Source organism: Lonchura striata, chromosome 5, assembly GCF_050655825.1.
Source record: "Lonchura striata isolate lonStrDom1 chromosome 5, ASM5065582v1, whole genome shotgun sequence".
NCBI classification, from domain to species: domain Eukaryota; kingdom Metazoa; phylum Chordata; class Aves; order Passeriformes; family Estrildidae; genus Lonchura; species Lonchura striata.
In genome coordinates this window covers 10,907,712-10,928,565 of record NC_140707.1, presented here as the reverse complement: position 1 = coordinate 10,928,565, position 20,854 = coordinate 10,907,712, and the positions used below count along the sequence as shown (strand labels likewise).

General features: G+C 42.6%; 1 protein-coding gene across 1 annotated transcript in view; it reads right to left on the bottom strand.

The window, feature by feature from the left end:
• Window positions 1-20,854, bottom strand: part of KIAA1549L (KIAA1549 like) — a 129,649-nt gene that overhangs the window by 48,284 nt on the left and 60,511 nt on the right. Inside the window, exons 3-11 of the mRNA XM_085582356.1 lie at window positions 20,092-20,709; window positions 18,674-18,786; window positions 16,003-16,222; window positions 13,914-14,047; window positions 11,520-11,682; window positions 8,706-8,765; window positions 7,044-7,195; window positions 5,501-5,672; window positions 2,179-2,342 (exon numbers count right to left, since the gene is read on the bottom strand). Coding sequence (XP_085438482.1) covers window positions 2,179-2,342; window positions 5,501-5,672; window positions 7,044-7,195; window positions 8,706-8,765; window positions 11,520-11,682; window positions 13,914-14,047; window positions 16,003-16,222; window positions 18,674-18,786; window positions 20,092-20,709 — 1,796 coding nt within the window. The remainder of the gene's footprint in view (window positions 1-2,178; window positions 2,343-5,500; window positions 5,673-7,043; window positions 7,196-8,705; window positions 8,766-11,519; window positions 11,683-13,913; window positions 14,048-16,002; window positions 16,223-18,673; window positions 18,787-20,091; window positions 20,710-20,854) is intronic.

The window sequence follows — 20,854 nt, the reverse complement described above, 5'->3', positions numbered from 1 at the left end:
CCGGCACGCAGGCATCACCGCAGCGCATCCTCCTTCCTCCCGCGCCGGCTGCCGCGTGTGCGCCAGGTACCACAGAAGTGCTCCGCTGGTGCCACAGCCAGTCTCGGATGAACAGAGGCAAAACCCAAAAACGGCTGCTAAAACTACAAATCGCTCCACTCTGACTCCACTTCGAGCAGAGTCAGCATTAATCAGCAATCTTGGGCACTTTCCTCAGCCATGGAACGCAGCAGACTCATTTTAGATGTGAGATGGATATGTGCTGATTTGTACTCCCAAACTGTATGAAATGTGGCAGTAACAGTTCATGCAATTACCACTAGCCTTTTTAACACTGGCATTAAAAATCAAACTAAAACTCTTCTTTTCAAAAGTACCTTCTTTCATTATCTTCACAAGATATGTTTCTTAGCCTTATTTTAATTAAAGATGCTGAAATCAGGAATGCCCAAACCAGTCCGTTCTCAGTCCCACTGCAAGATTTATCTTCCACAGTCCACATACCAGCATAAACTCTAAACTAGGGCAGGCAGAACCTTTCTGATGGAACCATCATTGTGAAAGTAGATGGAAAACAATTTAGCTTTCATTTAGAAATGCACCACTTCTCAGATAATGAATTAAATTAAATTTTATGGAGTCTCAAAATAAACCAGAAAGGGAAAATGCACACTGGAAGGGGACCTTCTGCACTCCAGCTGCAACGAGAGCAAACCTGCAGGAGAAGCTCCTGAAAGGACTCTGGTGTGGGTGCTGGGAGCTCAGCACCAACTGTTTTGTTGCAGCAATTGCAGATCCAGCTCCCATCTGATGCATTGAAAGCTGATGCAAATGTAACCTGACTGAACAGGCTTTAACCTGAGTGTGTACTTTACAGCCCAATTACATCTGACTTCTCAGGAACGGTAAAAATCCAATTCTGTCTTTCTTTTTGGAATGAAAACAATGGATTAAAATACAAAAATACTTTCAAGTTTCTCCTGTGCTATAATTTCAACCAGCAGTAGGATGTTTGGGATTTGTTTTGTTTTTTTTTACATAGCAACTTTCTTCTGCTGGTAAGCATCCCATATTGATGGGCAGTTCACATGAACAAGAATTTTTTTTTTTTTTTTTCCTTTAGCTGGGACCAAGATTACACTTAAAAAGAATCAAATGGTGCATAGCATTGGGAACAGCCCCTAATAAAGCATAATTTGCATTTCAGGGGCTTCAATGGGGTATAAAATAGTACTGCAATGATATTAATTCCTGTCTGTGTTTGTGATACTGTGTGTTGCACTTTTGTAGATCTAGTCTTAACACTGGATGTATAATAGTGGATAAACAGATGAGCACACTGGAACCAAAAGGGAAATGTCTTGTCTACATCATTTTTGATACAAGTGTCTGGTTTCCTACTGGCACCAGCTGCACCCATCTGCAACAAACCTAAGATAAGTAGAAATGAGCTGTCAAATGCCTCATGCCTTCCTTCAAATCTTTTTCCAATCTACATTTTTCAGCAGAAGCAACAGAGCTGAAATCTCAATAATCCTGCTGTCTGTAGCATTAAGAAACCAAAGAAAAAATTCATCATCTCAATCCCACACCAGTGGAGAAGAATAAAGCCATCTAAAAGGGCAAAGGAACAGTCTGACTCACACACAGGCCCCATAGGCTAAAAACTCCTATCTTTGGGTGGACCTCATCAAGAACCATTGAATAGCAGCATTGAGAGGGCAGGCTTTTTCACTATGGAGATAAAACAGTATTCTGTGACATTTTTCTGTCAGAGGATCAAACTGGAACTGCATTTGATTTGGAAAAAAGAATGGATATGGATTAATATCTTTAAGAAAAATATAATTGCTTGAACTCAACCAGAAATAGACACAAATAAATTAGAAAATCCAAAACACCTAAAAAAATAGTAGGAGGAAAAAAAATTCAAAGAATGTCTATTCTGGATTAGCAGTTTGGGAGGAGAACTTTGGTTAGGGCCAGGTCTGAATTGCTACCAAACTTCAACAGGCAGGAACAGCTCAGGCCATGGGTTTTGAGGTCCTACAGGAGATGTGCTGATCCAAGCTGTGAGTAACAACCCTTTCCATCCCAACCACCCTTCAGCTGCATCTACCCAAGAGTCACAGCCCCAGCAGGAAAATGGACTTTTGGCTCTGGAGCTAGGTCACTGACCTTGGCTCTCTGAGGCAGGTTCATCACGGTGTCTGGTTTGAAGTCGTTCTTGTTCTTCCTGCACAGCACCGCGGTGATGATGATGATGATGACGGTGACCACTGCAATGGGAGCCAGCACGGCTGCAATGATCCACAGGTTGTTTGGGGGGTTCTTCACCACAGCTGCAGAAAAAGGCAAACCAGCATTGGTAAGCTTCACTGGGCAAGGTTCCTGCTGTTTCCAGCCTTCAATTGCCTCCATGTAGAAATTGGTATGAAAGCACTGTAGTTGATCTAACTTTCTATACAGGGGGACACCTTTAGTATTACATTACTAGGGGAAAAAAAGGGAAAAATCAGCAACACTGGAATTCACCAATCCCTGGGCTCTCTTCTCTTAGTTTTATATTACCTGGTTATATGCAAAAGCAGACATCTACTCCAAAGACAAGATAGATACCATATAAGATATCACTTCAGCAGTTCATTCACACAATAAACAAACAAATAAAAGGTGCAAGTAATGCATTCTTAACTATTTTTCAAACACAAACCCAGCTTAGACCAAAGTAACATAGCATGTTTAAAAGAACACACATGGAGTCTATACATGGTGTCAAAGACTGATTGGCCCCACAGGAGCAAACTGGCAGAGCTTTTAAAAAACAATGAAACAAGCTCAAATAGTTGTTATCAATACCAATAAGGCAATAAGAAGATGCTTCTCCTGTGCTATAGAAATAACTTATCATAGTTAAGGTCAAAAAGAATTTATAATTTCTGGAGTAGAAATAATGAGGTTGCAAAGAGCTGCTTGCAGATATATTAATGATGGCACCAGGAAAAGGGTACATTTCAGAAACGCAGCAATGCAAAAACATCTTAGACTCCATTTCATCAGAATAATCTCTCTGAGTATGAACCTTCAACTTGTTCACACTCCTGTGACACATTCCCTGTTCTCTCATTTAATTTCATTTCTTTTTGGAAAGACAGACAACCTCTTTATAATGCTGAACTTTGCTGTAGTGAAATATTTAGTGGACTTCCCCGTTTATTTTGCTGTGCACTGGTTGCTGGTGTGGCAGGCAATTGTGAGAACACCAGCACAAAGCAGCCGTTCCCATTTCCTGGCGGACCGGCGCCTTCAAATGTCATTGAGCTTATGAGCTGTCAGAGGCACTCAGCATCTCCCAGGATCAGACTGTGAATGCAAACCAGCTTGTTCTGCAGCAGGCATTGGGAACTTTGCAGCTCTCCAGCCGAAAGCCTGGCTGGAGCCTGAGCCTGCTTTCTTTGCAGATTTGCAGCTTTCTGCAAAGCCGGTGGAGTTTGTTGGGTGACGGAGGAGCAGCACCTTTAAGCTCAGAGCTTCAGCACAAGACTGCAAAAAGGCCAGGCTGGAGACTTTCAAGGTTCACTTTTCAACAGACTCATAGAATTCTTAATTATTGACTTTGACATTTAGTTTGGGGATGTAAGGGCTGTGGGGAAGGAAACGGAATTTGAATTTTAACAAATAACAGATACTTTAATTATAGACTGCTGATGTGGAAGCAGCAAACAATGGTTGAAAAATTATATTTATTCCTTCTAAGGGAAGCAGAGGAGATTATGACCTTATGGCTAATAGGATAGACATTTAGGAGTACTAATTTACATCTTTAATTCAGTTACCAGACTCCAGTGTGACCTAAAGTCAACCCATGGTTTATTCAACTCAGTAAGACTTCAGTGGAATTTGAAACAAGCCTTTCATTCTGTTGTAACTCAGTCTCTGGCTCATAACACAGGAACATCCATTTTTTTGTGTTATTATTCCTCTGTCTCATCTAACCCAGCTATGAGCTCCTGAGGGTATGTGTCTTTTCTTACAGTGTTTTGGGGCAGAACTTTTCATTCTGCTAGGAAAAAAATGATAATGAGCAAAAATGAAATCTACACAAAGTATTTTCTGTGGCAATACAGACTACAAATAACCGTGTCCAAAAGTAAAAAAATTGTGGTTTTTCCATAATAAGGTATAAAGATGGAATTACTTCCTACATTTCAAATACTCTACCTTCAGAATCTCAGGTACCTCAGGTCACAATTTCAGTTTTTGTCTATTCTATTTTTACAGTGTTCTATGCATACCTGGCTGGTATGAAAATCTACAGATGAATAAGGCTGCCTTATCAGACCATGGAAATACAAAGTTAGATGATGAGCAGTAGATTCCATAATTGCCTAAACAGCCATATAAATTTAAATCATATCACCGCACAAAGAGCTAGGAAACTGCTGTATCTTCTTTAGGAAAAACACATTAAAGAAATACTCTCATGGAAAAACAAAAATACTTGGAATTTTAATGCTGAAATTTATGGAATGGAGATCCTCGTGATCAGCTCAATTAAAGTCAGTAGCAGATCATGATCAAATCAAGGATCAGATACAGTAAATGGTGCATTCTCTGCATTCTCATCATATGTCAGTCTTCTTACTCAATCCTATGTTTATGGATTATATATAAGTTACTTATTACAGTGGTCTCTTCTTTTCCTGTCACCATTTCACATAATTATTTCAGTACCACCACTCCTCCAGGCAGATATAATTGCACCAAGGATTCCCATTTTATGTGCTGTTTCACCAGTGAGGAGATCCAGTGCAGAAGTCCACTGCATAATTTTGATTCCTTCTAAAGAAACTCTTTGGAAAAGTGGAGAAATCCAGTTAGCAAAAGGCATGGATTTGTACACTGCATGACACATAATTATACATTATGTTAACTGCAGGAAAAAACACTCCAAGCTTCACAACAGGTTTATGACTATGGGCCAAGTATATAGGAATATCTAAAAAAAAAACTTAAAGAAACCTATGTTCACAATCACTCAGTAACTGATGAAGGTCTTGAAAGAGAAATTTGAAAACACTTTACTTTTCAATAATGAGTATTTTGGCCACATTATTCTGAATTATACTATCATATCTTGAATCTGAAAAATGCCAGTATGCACAAGTAGCTCTTTTCAACCTCACTTTTCTGATTTGTGTTTGAACTCTATCTTTAACAACCAGGTCATTTTCTTGGTGAAAATTCTTATTAAAAAATAATAATCCCTTTGAGATAGAAAGAATCTACACTATTTTGACCAAGTCAAAAATAATGGACATCTTAATAGCCACATTTTACTTTCTTTGGCCGAGTGATATGAATGGCAACTTTGTCCCAGTCATCATCAGCCTGTGGTGTCATGGCTTTATCAGCATCAGAATTAATTCTGGCTTTCCATAGTGTTCAGTTCATGGAATAAAACAATGATTAAGTATGGAATATTTGAAAGGACTCTTACGATCAGCTTGAACTTGGATGACATAGCCCAGGGTCAAGGCCATCCTCTGGGAGTCAACTGTGCTCAAAATTTTGGCAGCTGCTGTGCCCAGCAAAGGCTTCCCGTTGTATAAAGTGTAATATGTCAGTTCAGCTGGCTCCTTGGGTCCTGGAATACGCTGAATTTTTACCATCTTTAAGGGAAATAAAATTAATAAATAAATAAACAAGGAGAGAAAGAGAAATAAACTGTGTTTGTGTTATACCACTGCAAAACTTGCCAGGAGCTATTTGGAGGCAGTGTCCTTCAGGACCTGTACAAGTATAAGCTCCATGCAAATATTCTCATAGAATCAGAGCTTCTCCTCTTCAGAGCCCAGGCTTTAAATCAGTCAGTCAGAGAAATGACTAAAATTTTTCTTGAAAATAATTTAAACATAATCCTGAGGTAAAACCCTATACTAAAAGCATGTAATAAAGAGGAAAGGATCATGTTTTTGGACATTACAGTCCTCTGTAGAGGGGGAATTCTTATCATCTGTTCTAATACTGAAAACTCTACTTTAGTGACATATTGCAGTTGAAAAACAGCCTCACATTTTCCTTCTACACTCATTATTTTTTTGTCCCAGGTTGATAACAAAGGAATCATGCTTTTCCTATTTTATTCTGCAGAACACTGGCAGAATTTTTCCTTTCCTGAGAGTGGAGAAAACGTCAAACATTTCTAATGATGAGAAGAAAAAGGAGTTTTGTGATTCTTCTCCATTATGTTATGGACTAAAATTTTACAAAGGTTCAGACTTCTGGCAAGTAAAAGGTGTTCCTTCTTTTCAATTCTTTCAGTGGAACAATACAAAGAATTGCGTGGGCAAATGGGAAATGCAATTACTTGGGTTTATACCTTACAACAAACAAATCTTGAAAAACAATTAAATTAATTTTTTTTTAAAAGAACTCATTTTTGAAGATTGAAGAAGAAATCTTTTAATTGCCCAAAGCATCATTTGCCTTAATTGGTGAGAAAACAAAATATGATCAGTTCAAAATACTGAATGAAAAATGCTGTAAATAAGAGAAAGATGATTAATAAATTACTCAGGTCTCAAGTCTCTACTTCATAACATGATCTGGGGCCACATGATTTGATGACTAACCCTATATAAATAAAAGCTGCTTCTTATATTTTTTTTGCAAAAAGAGAAAAAAATAATTTCTAGCTTTGAATTACCTAGGAAACTTTTATCAAGAAGAAAAAACTTGGAACTCTTCATTATGCTGAATACACTAAAATATGTACTTTGTACCAATCCTCATAGCAACCAGAGAGAAAATATTTATGAACACTGATTAGCTAATGATGATTTCTGGAGGATGACAGGCGTGCCAACATGACTGGCTGCAGAAAAAGGCACGCTCAGCGGTGCCAGGCATTCCACCCTCACTGCTTTGATACCCATGAGAAATACAGGAAATTTCAGCCTAGAAATTCAGCTAGACATGTCTTTTACAGGAACTGAAGCAGGACACGTGCAGGCAAAGCATTCTTGGAACACACTGAGCACCTGCACAGTGTAGCTGCCCACGGTGGTGGCGCGCCGGAACCGCCGTCCCTGCTGGTGGGACATCATGAACAGCGGGGCCAAGCGCTGCTCCATCAGCCTGGCAAAGCTCTGGTTGTTCAGCCCCAGCAAAGCAATATCAACCCCCTGGATGACTGTGGGAACAGAGGAAAAACAAAGATCAGCACTTCATGCACCAACAGGTCAAGTAACACGCGGTCTGTGGGACAGTTTGGGACAGGGAGGTGCAGACTAGTCTAGAAATTAAAGACCTGGGCACTGTTATCCCCTCTTAGTAATTCCCTGTGGGGATATAACACACTTCTGTTTTAGTCCCTACACTGCTCATCTCAGATAATATCAATGATGCTTCACAGAGTAAAAATCTCGAAATACCATTTCTAGACCTTCAGCTTACTAAAATGGCTCAGAGGAGCATCTATTCTATGATCTTCAATGTAAAAATTAGGTTCAAACCTATTTGAGAGCTGCTGGGTTTATGCTTACTGCCAGATGCTCCTATTAACCAGTTTCTATCCTGAGGATTTGAACTCTGAAGTTTGGATTTTGTACAGTCTCAAACAAAATACCCTGTTTGAGAGCACTGAAACCTTAATAAACATTTCTGAAGTATAAATGAAGGCATCTGAAGTATAAATCAATGCAAGATTTAAAAGACACTGAATTCTAAAGTTCAAGAAAAGTGATATGACATGCTGATTCAATTCATACATATGTATGGTTTTTTCAGTATTATTTCAAAAAAGCCTTCTGGGACCACCACGATCTTTTTGAAAATAGAGTTTCCCTTGTAATGTCAATAATAATCCATCATAGCAAGTGCCCAGAGGCAAGAAATGGAGTATCAGGTTCACAGGATCCATACTGGGAGAAGCTGCACCACTCCCTTCAGAGGATCATTGTCTCTGCGTAAACTTATGTTTTATTTCAAATTTATGAAAAGATGGAACTGATACCCAAGTCTATTTCATGTCAGAGACCTTTCCTCTTGCTCTCCTGAGCATTAAAGAATTCCAGGTACAGACACATCAACTAGAAAGGCTTTGGTATCACTCAAAAATGTCTGAGGGAAAAGGTCTCTTTCTTGCCCAGTTATCATTTGTGAAGTCAAAATGATTGTGCATGAGAATGTGACACCTGTGAAATGGCTTGATAAAAGAAGTGTTTTGAAGCCTAAGAGCTTCAAGTGAAAGATGCAAAAATCCCTGTGCCCAGATAGTCAGCAAATCATAAAGTTCCTTGGTGTGACAGCTTCACCTTTGTTTCTGGGTTACGTATACGTGTCTCTTTTGATTTCAGATTTAAATCCATGTCCCAGGGTATAAATAAATAAATAAATAAATAAATAAATAAATGGTCTATTTGTGCCTCAAAATTCTCAGAAGATAATGCTGCTCTCAGAATTGTTTCAGCCAAAGTGCTATAAATTCTGAAGTGGGTGTTGGTTGCTGGAGATGTCACTGTTCCAGGCGATCTAGCACTTATGCCACAGAGTGACTGTAAATGCATTTGCCCAGCTGAAGGCAGGTTCAGTGAGCAGCCATTTATTTCTGGGTAAAATTACTGCACTGCTGTGTTCATATAAATGAGCACTAAAAATTATTACCTGGAATGCCTGGAGGAGGGAAGGACATTAGAAAGTACCTGTTATCACCCAGTAGTCCCTAGTTGATTCCGAGACATCAAGGTTTGGGTACTCCAAAGCTTTAAAAATAGAAGATTAAATTATGTCATAATATTCCAACATCCTACACATTATGCATCCCAAAATTGGCTACCCTGGCAGTAACAAATAAAATTGAACTATGGCCCAAGAGGAGATTTAGAGCATAATCTTCAGAGTTACAATTTCTTTTCTGTCTGAAAAAGAGCACCAAGTGTAAACAGAAGAAGCACTGCCATACAAAGTAGAGCATATATCTCCTGTTGCCAAAATACTGGCTGGGACAGAGGCTGGGATGAAGCCCAGGAATGCCCAGAACCAAGAAGGATAGGTAATAGGCCTTGTATTCATCTCTGCTGCTTTCTCCCCTGCAGAAACCCTGTAGATGAGATTCCATTATGATTCTGTGATTATTCCTTATGTAGCCCAGACCATAGTTTTAGCCTAAAATAACATGAAAATATACCAGGATCAGACTCCATATGGACTGCAAACGAGACTAACAAAACTGTGAGCACACCTTGGAGTGTGGTGCTCTCTCACTGTGCACCGTTTGAGGCATTACTGCCATATGTGTCTGCATCTGGGAGAAACTGATATTTGCTGTTGTGATGCTTTTTTTGTTAGCTCCCCCATCTCCAAAGTGCACTAGGCTGCAAAGCTCAATATGCTGCTCATTCATTCCACAGCTCAGCGTTCGTTCCAGAGATGAATACTGGGAACTTAATTCAGAAAACATCCATGCTCTGCACCTTGATAGGCTGCTACTGAGTCACCTTGATTTTTAAACCCCAAAGTGGCCCAGAATAGTAAACATTGTAAAGGATTTGATTACACACAGTAGCTGCTTTTGAGGAGGATTTCACAGCGTGCCCTGAGCTGTGCATTTCCAGGACAGACTGCAAAGGCTCTGGAGGAGCCACTGGAGCTGACTGGGAAATAACATGCTCAGAGAACAACCTCAATATTTGTTTGATAAAGTGAGACAACTACACTTCCACATGAATTAGCATCAAACACTCTTCAAAGGAAACATTTTCCAGACACGCTATCAGTCTGGAGCCGTAAACACTGCGCGTGCATTAAGTTCATGAGTTTGCAGTACAGCTGCTGCACTGGGAATAAACCCAAGAGCTCCAAAATGAAATATAAGCCATTAGTTGTTAAAGAAACACTAGCTAAAGACTTTATCAGTCTGTTCATCATGTGTGGGCATCAGCAGACAACTGCAGTACCACACAAGACTTGCTGTGTGACAAATGGCTTGCACAGCTCCTGACTACCAAGCATATGCTTGTATTGCTTCTGTGAGAAGCACCACAATCCTCTTCCTATGCAGCAGGCCTATTTTGGAGGCCAAACAAGTAAACTGAGCACAGCTAGCATCAAAACTTCCTCCAGCTTTCTCATTGTGCTCCTGGACGGCCCATGAAGACCTGTCCTGAACACAGGGATTCCACCAGCCATCACAAAGGAGCCTCTCTAAGGAGGAATGGGGGACATCCCATCTATGTCCATGACCACACCCTTTATCAACAGCCTCTTTCTCTCTGCCTCCCCTTGCCTGTGGAAAGGCTTTATGAAAACACATGCCCACCTTGAGATATGTCTCTTACCTGACGATGGAAACTCAGATTTAAAAGTGCACCAACACAATGCAAGAATTTACAGGGCAGTTTCACCTACTTGTTTCCAAACATCATAATTTGATAGGTAATGCCTCGAGAACGACATACAAACTTCCTTTCCCAAAGATTTGCACAGCTGCCTAAGTTAGCTGTGATTCCTGACTGCCTCACAGCAGAGAGAAACCACTTATCCCACAGAAAGCTCATGGTGCCAGTCACTGGGGAATTGCACCATGTAATTTCTCTGCTGTTGGGCTGTTTGCAAACAAAATGAACTGACAAAAAAAAAAAAAAAAAAAAAAGGTAATTTGTGTTTTCCTCAGGGCTCACTTTCCAACAGTCAGCTTCTGCATGTACCCAGCATGTCCCTGTGTCTTCTCACTCCCAGTGAACACAGAACTCCAGTCTGCAGCAAGCTTAATTTCACACATCCTATTAACAAGCAGATTAAACAGAAATCCCCATAATCAAGTGTCTTGTCCCTTTAATCATTTTATAGAAATCATCAGGCAGAGTCAGAGAGCACATCCAGCACATGGGCTGCCCACACAGTTGTGTCCCACTCTCTGCACCTCAGAGCCTTCACAGCAACCGCAGTGCCACAAAGCCATTGATGCCAAAGTGCTCAGACCACGTGTAAAATGAGGATGCAGCTCTCAGAAAATGCACCAACAACTTCCTAAAACAGAAGCACAGGTGGAGCTCACCCCACTACCCCAACACACACTCCCAGCCTGATCCCAGCCCAGCCCCTGGAGCAACCACTGGGACTGAGGATTCCACTGAAGCCAAGGGCTATGCTGAAGCTAAAGCTCATTCAGTGCTGTGCTAAGCACTCCTGAAATGAAGATTTTGGGACTTTTTATGCTTTTTTTTTTCACAAAACTACAATTTTATTTTGTTTGAAACCTAGCACAGGATTTTTTTTTTTTTTAATTAATGACAGAGTATATATGTTTTGCCTTAGTTTTTAGCCAGTGTTGCTAGCAGCCAAAATAAACACTAAGCCCAGGGGAAAAAAATAATCATCTAATTCCCCCCCTTCCCTTTTTTTTAACAAAATATAGTTTAAAAACTAACCAGAAAAACTACCTATAATCCCTGAGCTTGACAACAAAGCCAGATTCTGGTGTTGGCTAATCTTGATGCTGGGAAGCACATACTTACATTCAGCAATGGTGAGAGGTGGGTAGGTGAGGTAGAAACCCACCAGCTCAGCTGACAGCTGATTAAGAAGGTTGCTGGAAACAGTGCCATTTAGAGTTGTGCTTTGATTTTTCACTACATAAAACAGAGTGACAGCTTGGGAGACATTGGAGGTGTTCAAAATCTGAAACAGAGGCAAAAAAATAATGTGTTGCTATGGTTCAGCTCGTTTAAAAAAAAAATTCAAAAACTACCAAGGCATTGCAAAGAAACTGGGGAAACATTAACCTGAAGAATGGATTAACTACATCTCATCCAAATTTACTTGTGTGATAATTTAATCTCTGCTTTGGCACTTGCAGGATTTCTGGAGGACAGCAGCAGGCAGAAAAGGTGCAGTCAGGACTGAAAATGTTTTCCCCTGTTTTTATCAGGAAATGTGGGATGAGGGAGAGGATGCTTATCAGAAAAACCATCCAGTGCTTGATGCAGAGAAATTGTCCTGTTTATCTTGCTGTCTTTGCTGCCTTCCTACTGCTGGTTTCTAGACCCATACATTTTCCCTATGAAATTAAGGGATATCATGGCCTTCTGTTCCTGACATCAAATGAATCCCTGTTCTCCTCCCCACTCTAGCCCAGTGCCAGTCTCTTGCTAAGCCCAAATCTGATTACTGCATTTTGAGGACCAATTCTATTCAGCAAGTACTGGATGAGATTCTCAAACACCAAGAACAAAACCCACGTTTTCTTGAAAAACTTATTCCCAAGGGTAAGAGGGATGGGGTTATTTGACTACTGATAGGCAGGCTCGATGTCATTCATTAATGTTATTTAAATACTCCATTTTTATGGGTTGGATCACCAAGTTAAAAGAAAAACCATGGTATAAAAAAAGCATCAGAAGAGCCCAAGATCAGACCAAAAGTCTGCCTAGCCTATGTCCACTTAAAAATGGCTGGAGAAGAGGGTTGGAGAATTAGCCCAGGACAAGAGGAATAAATGTCTCTCAACAGTGTAAGCAATCCCACAGCAATTTCAGAGCCATAAGTCATATGCCTGGGTTTAAAAAGGATTGATGACTTTTTATTCTATATCTACGGCCAAATGTTTTTTGTAATTTCCTTTTATTTTTTCCAGTTACATCTGGACATCTTTATCACACAGTGTGGGAAAGGATGCTTCTTTTTATTTAAATTTGAGTAGTTCTGTTTTAGGAAACTCCAAGTGACCACTCCTGATTCACTAATTTCATTTCTCCTTGCATGGAAGATGCTTCATGTCTTTTACCCACCTTCCCTCCTCTCTCCTAGGGCAGCAATGCCTTTTCTGAACTGGCTTTGCTTCTCCAGAACTGTTCCCCAGTTTTCAATTAATCTAAAGCCCTCATACAGCATTTTGTTGCATGGACTTAATCTTTTGCATGATACTGGAATAACTTAAAAAAATGTAACATGAAGATCACACCCTTGAGCCTCTTACTTCCCAGCTTATATGTTGCCTTCAGGACCTCCATCCTATCTCTCCTTAAATTGGCAATACCCACAAAAAACAGCCCTACATTCACCTAGGGCTCTTTCCAAAATTGCTTAGGTGCTTTGTGAGATCTGCCACTTCCACCACAAGTAACTTAGGCACCATGAAGTTCCCCACAATGCCACAGGTCCAGCTATTGAAAAGTCTGATAATTAATCACTTTACCTACTGTGGCAGTCCCTCTCTTGTCCTGTGCTTTGCTACCTCTCTGAGCTCCTCCAGCCTGAGCACAAGCTCACAAGAAACAGCACCAAAATAATCAGCAGAGCGTTGATGGCAAGTTTTCTCCTTCTGAGGAGCACAGTCCATACACAGAGTTTTATCCAAAATCAGAAACATATTGTAATATTGCCCAGAGGATCATTTCCTCAGTCCTGAAGTATGGCACAGAATGTAAGAGTGTTGGCCCACTCTACATATAAAGGTGTGTAAAAATTTATGGTGAATTTGTGCCCATGAGTTTGAAACTGAAATGCATACCAAGAGAAAGTAATCTATCCCATTATTTCAGATCTTAAAAATAACTGTGCCTAGCGCCATCTTTATATCTGAATAGTCTCACTGAAAGCAACTGATGTGTCAGAGTAACATGTTCACTAAAAACATAAATTTGGAAGACTGTGTTTTTATATATGGAATTTCATTTCTATGACTAAACTGCAAGCAATAAAACTCAAACTCATGAAAAGCAAGAGCCTTGTATAAATCATGCATTTGTAAGTTTTCCTGCAATGCATAAACTATCTTATTGGAGATAAAAACATAAACTTCCTTTCACAGTGGCCAGCAAAGGCACTGTGTTGGAATAAAAACATACACATGGCAAAGAATAACCAGGAGGGGTTGGCAACAGGCACTGACAAAGCACCCAACACTGTACCTGCACAGTTAAGTTGTTGCTGGTGTTTAGGACCTTTCTTTCAGCATCCTGAAATGCTCTCTGGAGCCGCTGTTCCATGGTCTGAACAAATTTGCATGACTGAATATTATCTGTTTGACCCACAAACTGCAGCTCTGGAAAAAGGAAGGCATTATTAGCATGTGCATAAAGTATTCTCAGTTGCAGCACCAAGAACAAAATGCTCAATTTACACATTAAGCAGGTGAAGATAATGCCACTTCAGGAACTGCACTAAATTAGCCTTAATTAAGACAAAATGTAAGAATTAAATTGCATTATTAGAGCTGATACTCTCCACAAACAAATGGAGATTGCTTCTGCAATGATATATAAGATGGTAGGGTCTGTCCACTGTGCATACACTTGCTCAGAGCCAGGCAGTAAGCAAAGTCATTCTAAAAGACAAGTAATAATCTTAAATCTTGCAGGTCATTTGGTCCTGCAAAATATAATCAATCATGATATTGATTCTCATTCTGTTTTATTTGCACTCTAGGAAAAATGTACTTAACTGTAACTGCCATAAGTATGTGTGTACAAACATTGTAAGCACACATGTGAGAAATATTTTTTATCATTTAATCCATCATTTCAGAGCACTCTACCCTCTCCTAATCTTATAGTGCCCCACAATTACTCTGCACTGATGTTTGCTGTCACATCCCCTTGATGCCTTGCTGGGCTACCTAAAAACAGAGGCCAGACAAAATTAAGGGCAAAAAAATGCAGTTATATTTATTGAAGGGCCTTCAGGTACATTTCAGGCAGACAAAGCCTGTTGTATTGCTCTGAGGAATGTTTTTTCCCTCCCCAGAGACCCCCCAGAGACCACATCGGGGGTTGGAGCCTCTTTTGGAATCTTTGCCTTGCTCCTGAAACACTTTCCCCCAAATCCTCGCAGAGCTGGGCTAGCCTGGTAGCGTGGGGGGCTGTGGGGGGTAGGGGTTTCAAAAGCCCTCCCAGGGGCTCCACCCAAAAAATTGGACGATGCGTCATGGGTTTCATACTTTTATAAGTTTAGTTCATTTGCATATTGGGGGTTGGTCTTCCAATTACAGCTTCAGGTAATGAAGTAGTTTACCCCCAGTTTGCTTCTCCCCAGCTCACTTTTGTTTCCATGTCTCAGGGCCTGAGGCAGTGAGGTGTCTTTGACTGCCAGGTCTGGAGAGGAATTGTTTTGTCTGCCCAAACTGGGAGAACAGCAGCTCACACTGCGTGTGGAGTTGAGTTATACACTAAAGAATTGCAGGGCTACAAATCTACGAAAAATATAAAAGCTAAAACCCTGAGGCATCACTCCCACAGCAGTTCACATGGCCCTGTCAGCAGAGCACAGGGATGCCCAGAGGACACCTGAACCCCAGCAGAGCCTGTCCTGCTGCCACCCCACTGCCCCAGCGAGCCCTGGGCATGCCCCACGGACACACACCTGCCTTACAGACACACACCCACCCCACCCCATGGACACACACACACCCACCCCACGGACACAGACCCATCCCGCTCCATGGACACACACCCAACCCGCTCCATGGACACACACCCACCCTGCTCCATGGACACACACCCACCCTGCTCCATGGACACACACCCACCCCACCCGATGGACACACACCCACCCCGCTCCATGGACACACACCCACCATGCTCCATGGACACACACCCACCCCGCTCCATGGACACACACCCAACCCGCTCCATGGACACACACCCACCCCGCTCCATGGACACACACCCACCCCGCTCCATGGACACACACCCGCCCCGCTCCATGGACACACACCCGCCCCGCTCCATGGACACACACCCGCCCCGCTCCATGGACACACACCCACCACGCTCCATGGACACACACCTACCCTGCTCCATGGACACACACCCACCCCACGGACACACACCCACCCCGCTCCATGGACACACACCCACCCTGCTCCATGGACACACACCCACCCCGCTCCATGGACACACACCCACCCCGCTCCATGGACACACACCCACCCCACCCGATGGACACACACACCCCACCCCACGGACACACGCCCACCCTGCCCCACGGACCCTCGCTCACCCGTCTTCAGCTGCAGGTGGTAGGCGGGCAGGGGCTGCCAGGGCAGGGCCAGGGCCACCAGGGCCTGCAGGTGTGGCACGTGCTGCTGCATGTCCGCCGTGGCGTTGCCGAGGCCGTAGGCGAGCAGCTTCTCCGCCACGGCAGCCGGAGTGAAAACCAGCCGACCCCGCGTGACGTAGTAACCCACGGTCAGGTTGCTCGACTGCTCCAGGATTTCAACCTAAATCACACAAGCCAATGTGTTTTTTTCATTGTTTTATATCGCTGGCCAGGGGCTGTGTACAAGTCATGAACGGGACGGGACTGCTGTAGAACGCATTTCAAGCCGTTTATGTTTTAGCATCACTCTCATTACATGGTTATGATAATGGGAAGATGCCAGCAGCTCATATCCAGGTAACAGACCAAGGACTTAATGTTCCAACTTACTTCATAAGCTTTTTGACCAGTCACACAAAGCAAAAGCATATAGTAGTTGTATCCAATCACTGTAAGCATACGTACCTTTGGTTAAAACAATGCTTGCTTATTTCGAATACAATACCTGCTTGTAAACCTTAAAATACAATGCACAGAGCTCCATTATTAAGCTTAGACCTTCCTAATATTTCACCAGAGATACTTTTCTGCAACTTAGGGAGTTATTCTACCCAAGTGTTAATACACAGACTAGTGTTCTATTTGTCCTTTCTTTCTACTTCTTGTATAATTTTTCTGCTGACAAATCTTACAGCTACTGCTTAGCTCTAATCACCATCCTGCTGTCTCTGAGGTCTGCCTTTTGCAACGTGCCCAAAACCCTCTGCTTTTAAGGAATCCCACAGATTTTATTTTTTTTGCTTGCAGTTCAGCCGCTGTTCGATGGGGTTTCTCACCCTGAATGTGTGCTCCTTGCAGGGTTTTTATCCTGCAATCCCCTATAAACCCTATAAACTGGGATCAGTTAGTGTCATATCAGACATGGTATGGATGCTGAGAACTGGTCAGAGAACAAAGTCAGATAAACGTGAGCAGACACTTCTCTGTGAACCTTTGGGAAAGTTCAGTGAAGGAATTAAAACAATTCTTCATCTTTGCAGCTGGTGTTGTTTTCTCATAAGATATTTACAAGAGGGTGGTGTGCCTAATTAGCCAATGGAGGGATGTTGATTGAGGACCAATCAGGTCCACCTGCACTGTAACTGTCTATAAAAGGTGTGTCATTTTTAATAAAATAGCATTTTGCCTTCTAAGACTTTGGAGTCTATGTGTGACCTTATTCATCCGTCCTCAGTACAATAGCGACAAACATGGTATTAGCAGAGCTGCTCAGAGAGTTTTAGGCTCAGCCCATGCAGCTTGGGCTCCAAATTGGAGGAGTGCAGAACTGCTACCACAGCTGCAAAGCTCCAGGTTAGGCTGGGCCTTCATCTATGCACAGATACTGGGACATTTCATATATGCATGAAAAAACACAGAGAGCTTCCAGCTCATCCTCTGTGTCTGAAGTTCACTGACTTTATGCATATTTCTGTGATTGCAGGTTTGCAGACAGATTTTTGAAAGACAAAATTTTCCAATATTTGATTGGGCTGTCTCTTGTCTCCTGTTCTCCTGTACTGTTAACTACAGGGTTAAATCTATGAGTCGACCTATACAAGTGGAAATGCCAAACCACAAGAATGGACACACTGTGAGTCAAAACATGAGCTGAGTCTTATATCAAAATTCTGTATTTCCCAAAAGGTTTTAGCCCTGGAACTGGCTCTCCTCACTAAGTTTTAGCTGTTGTCCTCTGTTAGAAGCAGGCAGCTCCTCCCAAGTTTGTAAAAAGGTAGGGAACTAAACCTGGCAATTTTTATTGCTGCTGCCATGGAACACACAATTCCCAAAGCAAATGACATCCTCCACACTTACAGCAATAAAGCAATAAAGCGTGAGGACTAAAGACAACCTGATGACCTCTGTTTTGAGAAAAATTACTTTTTTCTTTCCCAGAGGCTTGGTGAGTGTGGCTCCTAACAGCCTTAGACCCCACACTGACCCCAGCCTGAGTGCACAGGAAGCAGTGTCCAAGGAAAAGGGCCCTGGCAGCCCACCTGAGCCTGCTCCCACACACAGCAGTGCAGAGGTTCATGCAATTTAGCTGCAAAGTGATGAACACATCACTTCCATTTATTTTCAATACAACATGCTTTCTCCCTGCTCAGGATTCTTGTTCCTGGGAAATTGCACCTGTCAGGTACTGGGTTTTCAAAGCAGGGAGTGGACTGACAGCAGTGACATCCCATTTACCAGCCATGCTCTTGCCATTGATCCAGGCTGAGCACGGCAGCACCCGGCTGCCCCTGAGCAGAAGTCACTCCTGAGCTGCAGGGGGAAGAGAAAACTGCTGTCAGTAGTCATTTCCCCGAGCACACTAAAAAGAAGTTTGCATTTCTCTCTTCTTCCTCATTAAATATGCCGCTAAAAGCTTTGGAGAAAATTCATTATATTTTTAGAGACCAGAGTGGGTGCCACCTCTGCCTGCTCCCCATAGGAAAATCTCAGTGCTCCCCATAGGAAAATCTCAGTGCTCCCCTCCAAGAGGCTTCCTGCATCCAGAGACATCTCTGAAGCTGCAGGCAGCTGTGGTTCTTTGGTGGGAGAGCTGTTTTGGTGAAATCAAGCAGGGGAAGCCAAGGACACTTACCTGAGCACTGACATTCTGGTTGAAAGCTTGTCTCAGCACTTGGTTGAGGCCTTTTCTCACACTCTCCCTGAAGGCATTGCTGATCATCATCCTCCTTGTGTTCAGAAAGAGAACTGTGGAGCAACAAAAGCCACAGGGTGGTTTGAGACATCACCACGCTCTTGTTTGCTTTCTTTAATTGTTTTACATTGGGCTGGCTGTGCAGGGATCACCAAAACAGCTTGGATTAGCAGCAGCTCCAAAGACAAGAACTGCAGGGGCTCAGCAGCTCCTGAGCTCCCTATTCATCCCATGGCAATAGCCTATTGTTTCCGTGTTTCCAGAGCAAGGTCTAACAAATGCAATTTCATTAGCAGCAACAACAAGTCTTTGCCATGCTGCCTCTCCAAGGAGGCACAAGGCCACTCACTGCCTGAGGACAGACTGGCACAGCATTCCCAGGGGACTGAGCCAGAGCTGCACAGGCAAGCTTCACATCTTCATGGCCTCAGTTACATAAAAGAAATCTGCTGCTCTAGTGTTACAATTATTTTCTATTTAGAAAGCATCTGTACATTTTCTTTAATAAATCTATCACTATCTTCTTATTTTTCTCTTATAATTTTCAGGAAGGGTTTTATAGCTGTGCTTGAGTACTTTCAATCATGTACTGTACACAAGCTACTTTTATCTTTAGAAATAGCTGTTGTACTCACATGCTACTGATGGGGATATTTAGCAGCAAACACACATTAGGTCCAAAAGCTGCTTATTTCAATGCAGCCTGTATCTCTTTTCTGTACCTATTCTTTGCTGAGATCTCCAAGACACACACGTCTTCTGGTGCTGTGTTGCCACAAAGAGTCCATGAGAAGCCTGGGCAAGGTACCTCTCCAGGCCCCTTTAGTTTAGAGTTCTTACAGATAAGGAGAAGCTGCCCGTGAAAAGACAGCCAGAGCCAGAAGTGGCACTATCACCTACAAAACTCAAAATCTTCCCACTTTGAAGTGTGCAACTCTAAACGCTAAACATAACTTTCAAATGGATCTGTAATGGTAGAATTAGGTGTTCATATTAGAACAGAATTAAATTTTTGTGTGCAAACAGGGCTGAGGACCAAGGCAGGTCACTGCAGGGTCCTCTCCAGTAACACAGACTCCTCACTGCAAAGCAGGCACCAAACCATCCTGGTTTACAGGGCTGTCCCTCCACACAGGTGGTCCTGCAGTGACCCCTGAACACCACAGCACCTGATCTCACCACCTCATTTGACACATTTGTGTTAAAACCCAAGCCACGAGTAAAACCAACGCCATTTCCAACTAATGACCCTGCCCGTACCCATCTTATTTATCAGCACTGATTAATCACTACTGCCCCACGTCTCTGGACACCGGGGTGTGTTTCTCACCTTCAGCAAACCCAGATGCTGCACGTACCTGTTTTCACCATCATGTTGGCAGAGAGCCGGCAATCCAGGGAGGGAGCTGCCGTCATGTTAGCGAAAGCGGCTGCTGCCGTGGTGCCGGGAGGAGCGGGGCTGAGTTCCACGGCAGGAGGGGGAAGCCTAGTTGTTTTCGCTGATGCTGTAATAGATGTCAAAGCTGCTGTCATTGTCAGTGGGTATGGGGTTGGCGTTTTGGTGATGTCTGAGCTCGGGAGCTTCTGGGTGTCAGTGACTGTTGTTGTTTCTATCTGCCTTGGTGCGTGGGCTGTGGGTGCGAGTGTGGAAGCTGTGACCGTGCTGCTCTTGGGGGTTGTGAGCAGAGCTGGCATGTCCAGAGGTGAGGCAGTCGTGTTTCTCGTTGCAAAAGGAAAATCTGCCCATGTTCCTACTGAGCTTAGATCCGGTGTCAGTTTTGTGGCAGTGTTATTTTTTGTTAGTGTCAGGATCGGTGTGCTTAAAGCCATCACGGATGGCGAAGGTGTGTTTTCAGTGCCTAGAGAAAAGAAGGAAGAAGCTGGCACTGGTGAAGCTGGAGATGATTTTCTTGTTAGTGGTTTTGCTTCTGAAGTTTCTACTGTAGGTATTGCACCAGAAGATACTCCAGATAACACTGTAAGAACAGAATGGGTAAAGTTGGTTGTTGACAAAAAAGGAGACTCTATCTGTGTTGGTGATGCATGGACAGAAGTTATGATGACTTGACTGCAGAGCACTGGTGGTAGGGGTTTGCAATGGGATGCCCTCGGTAACTTTAT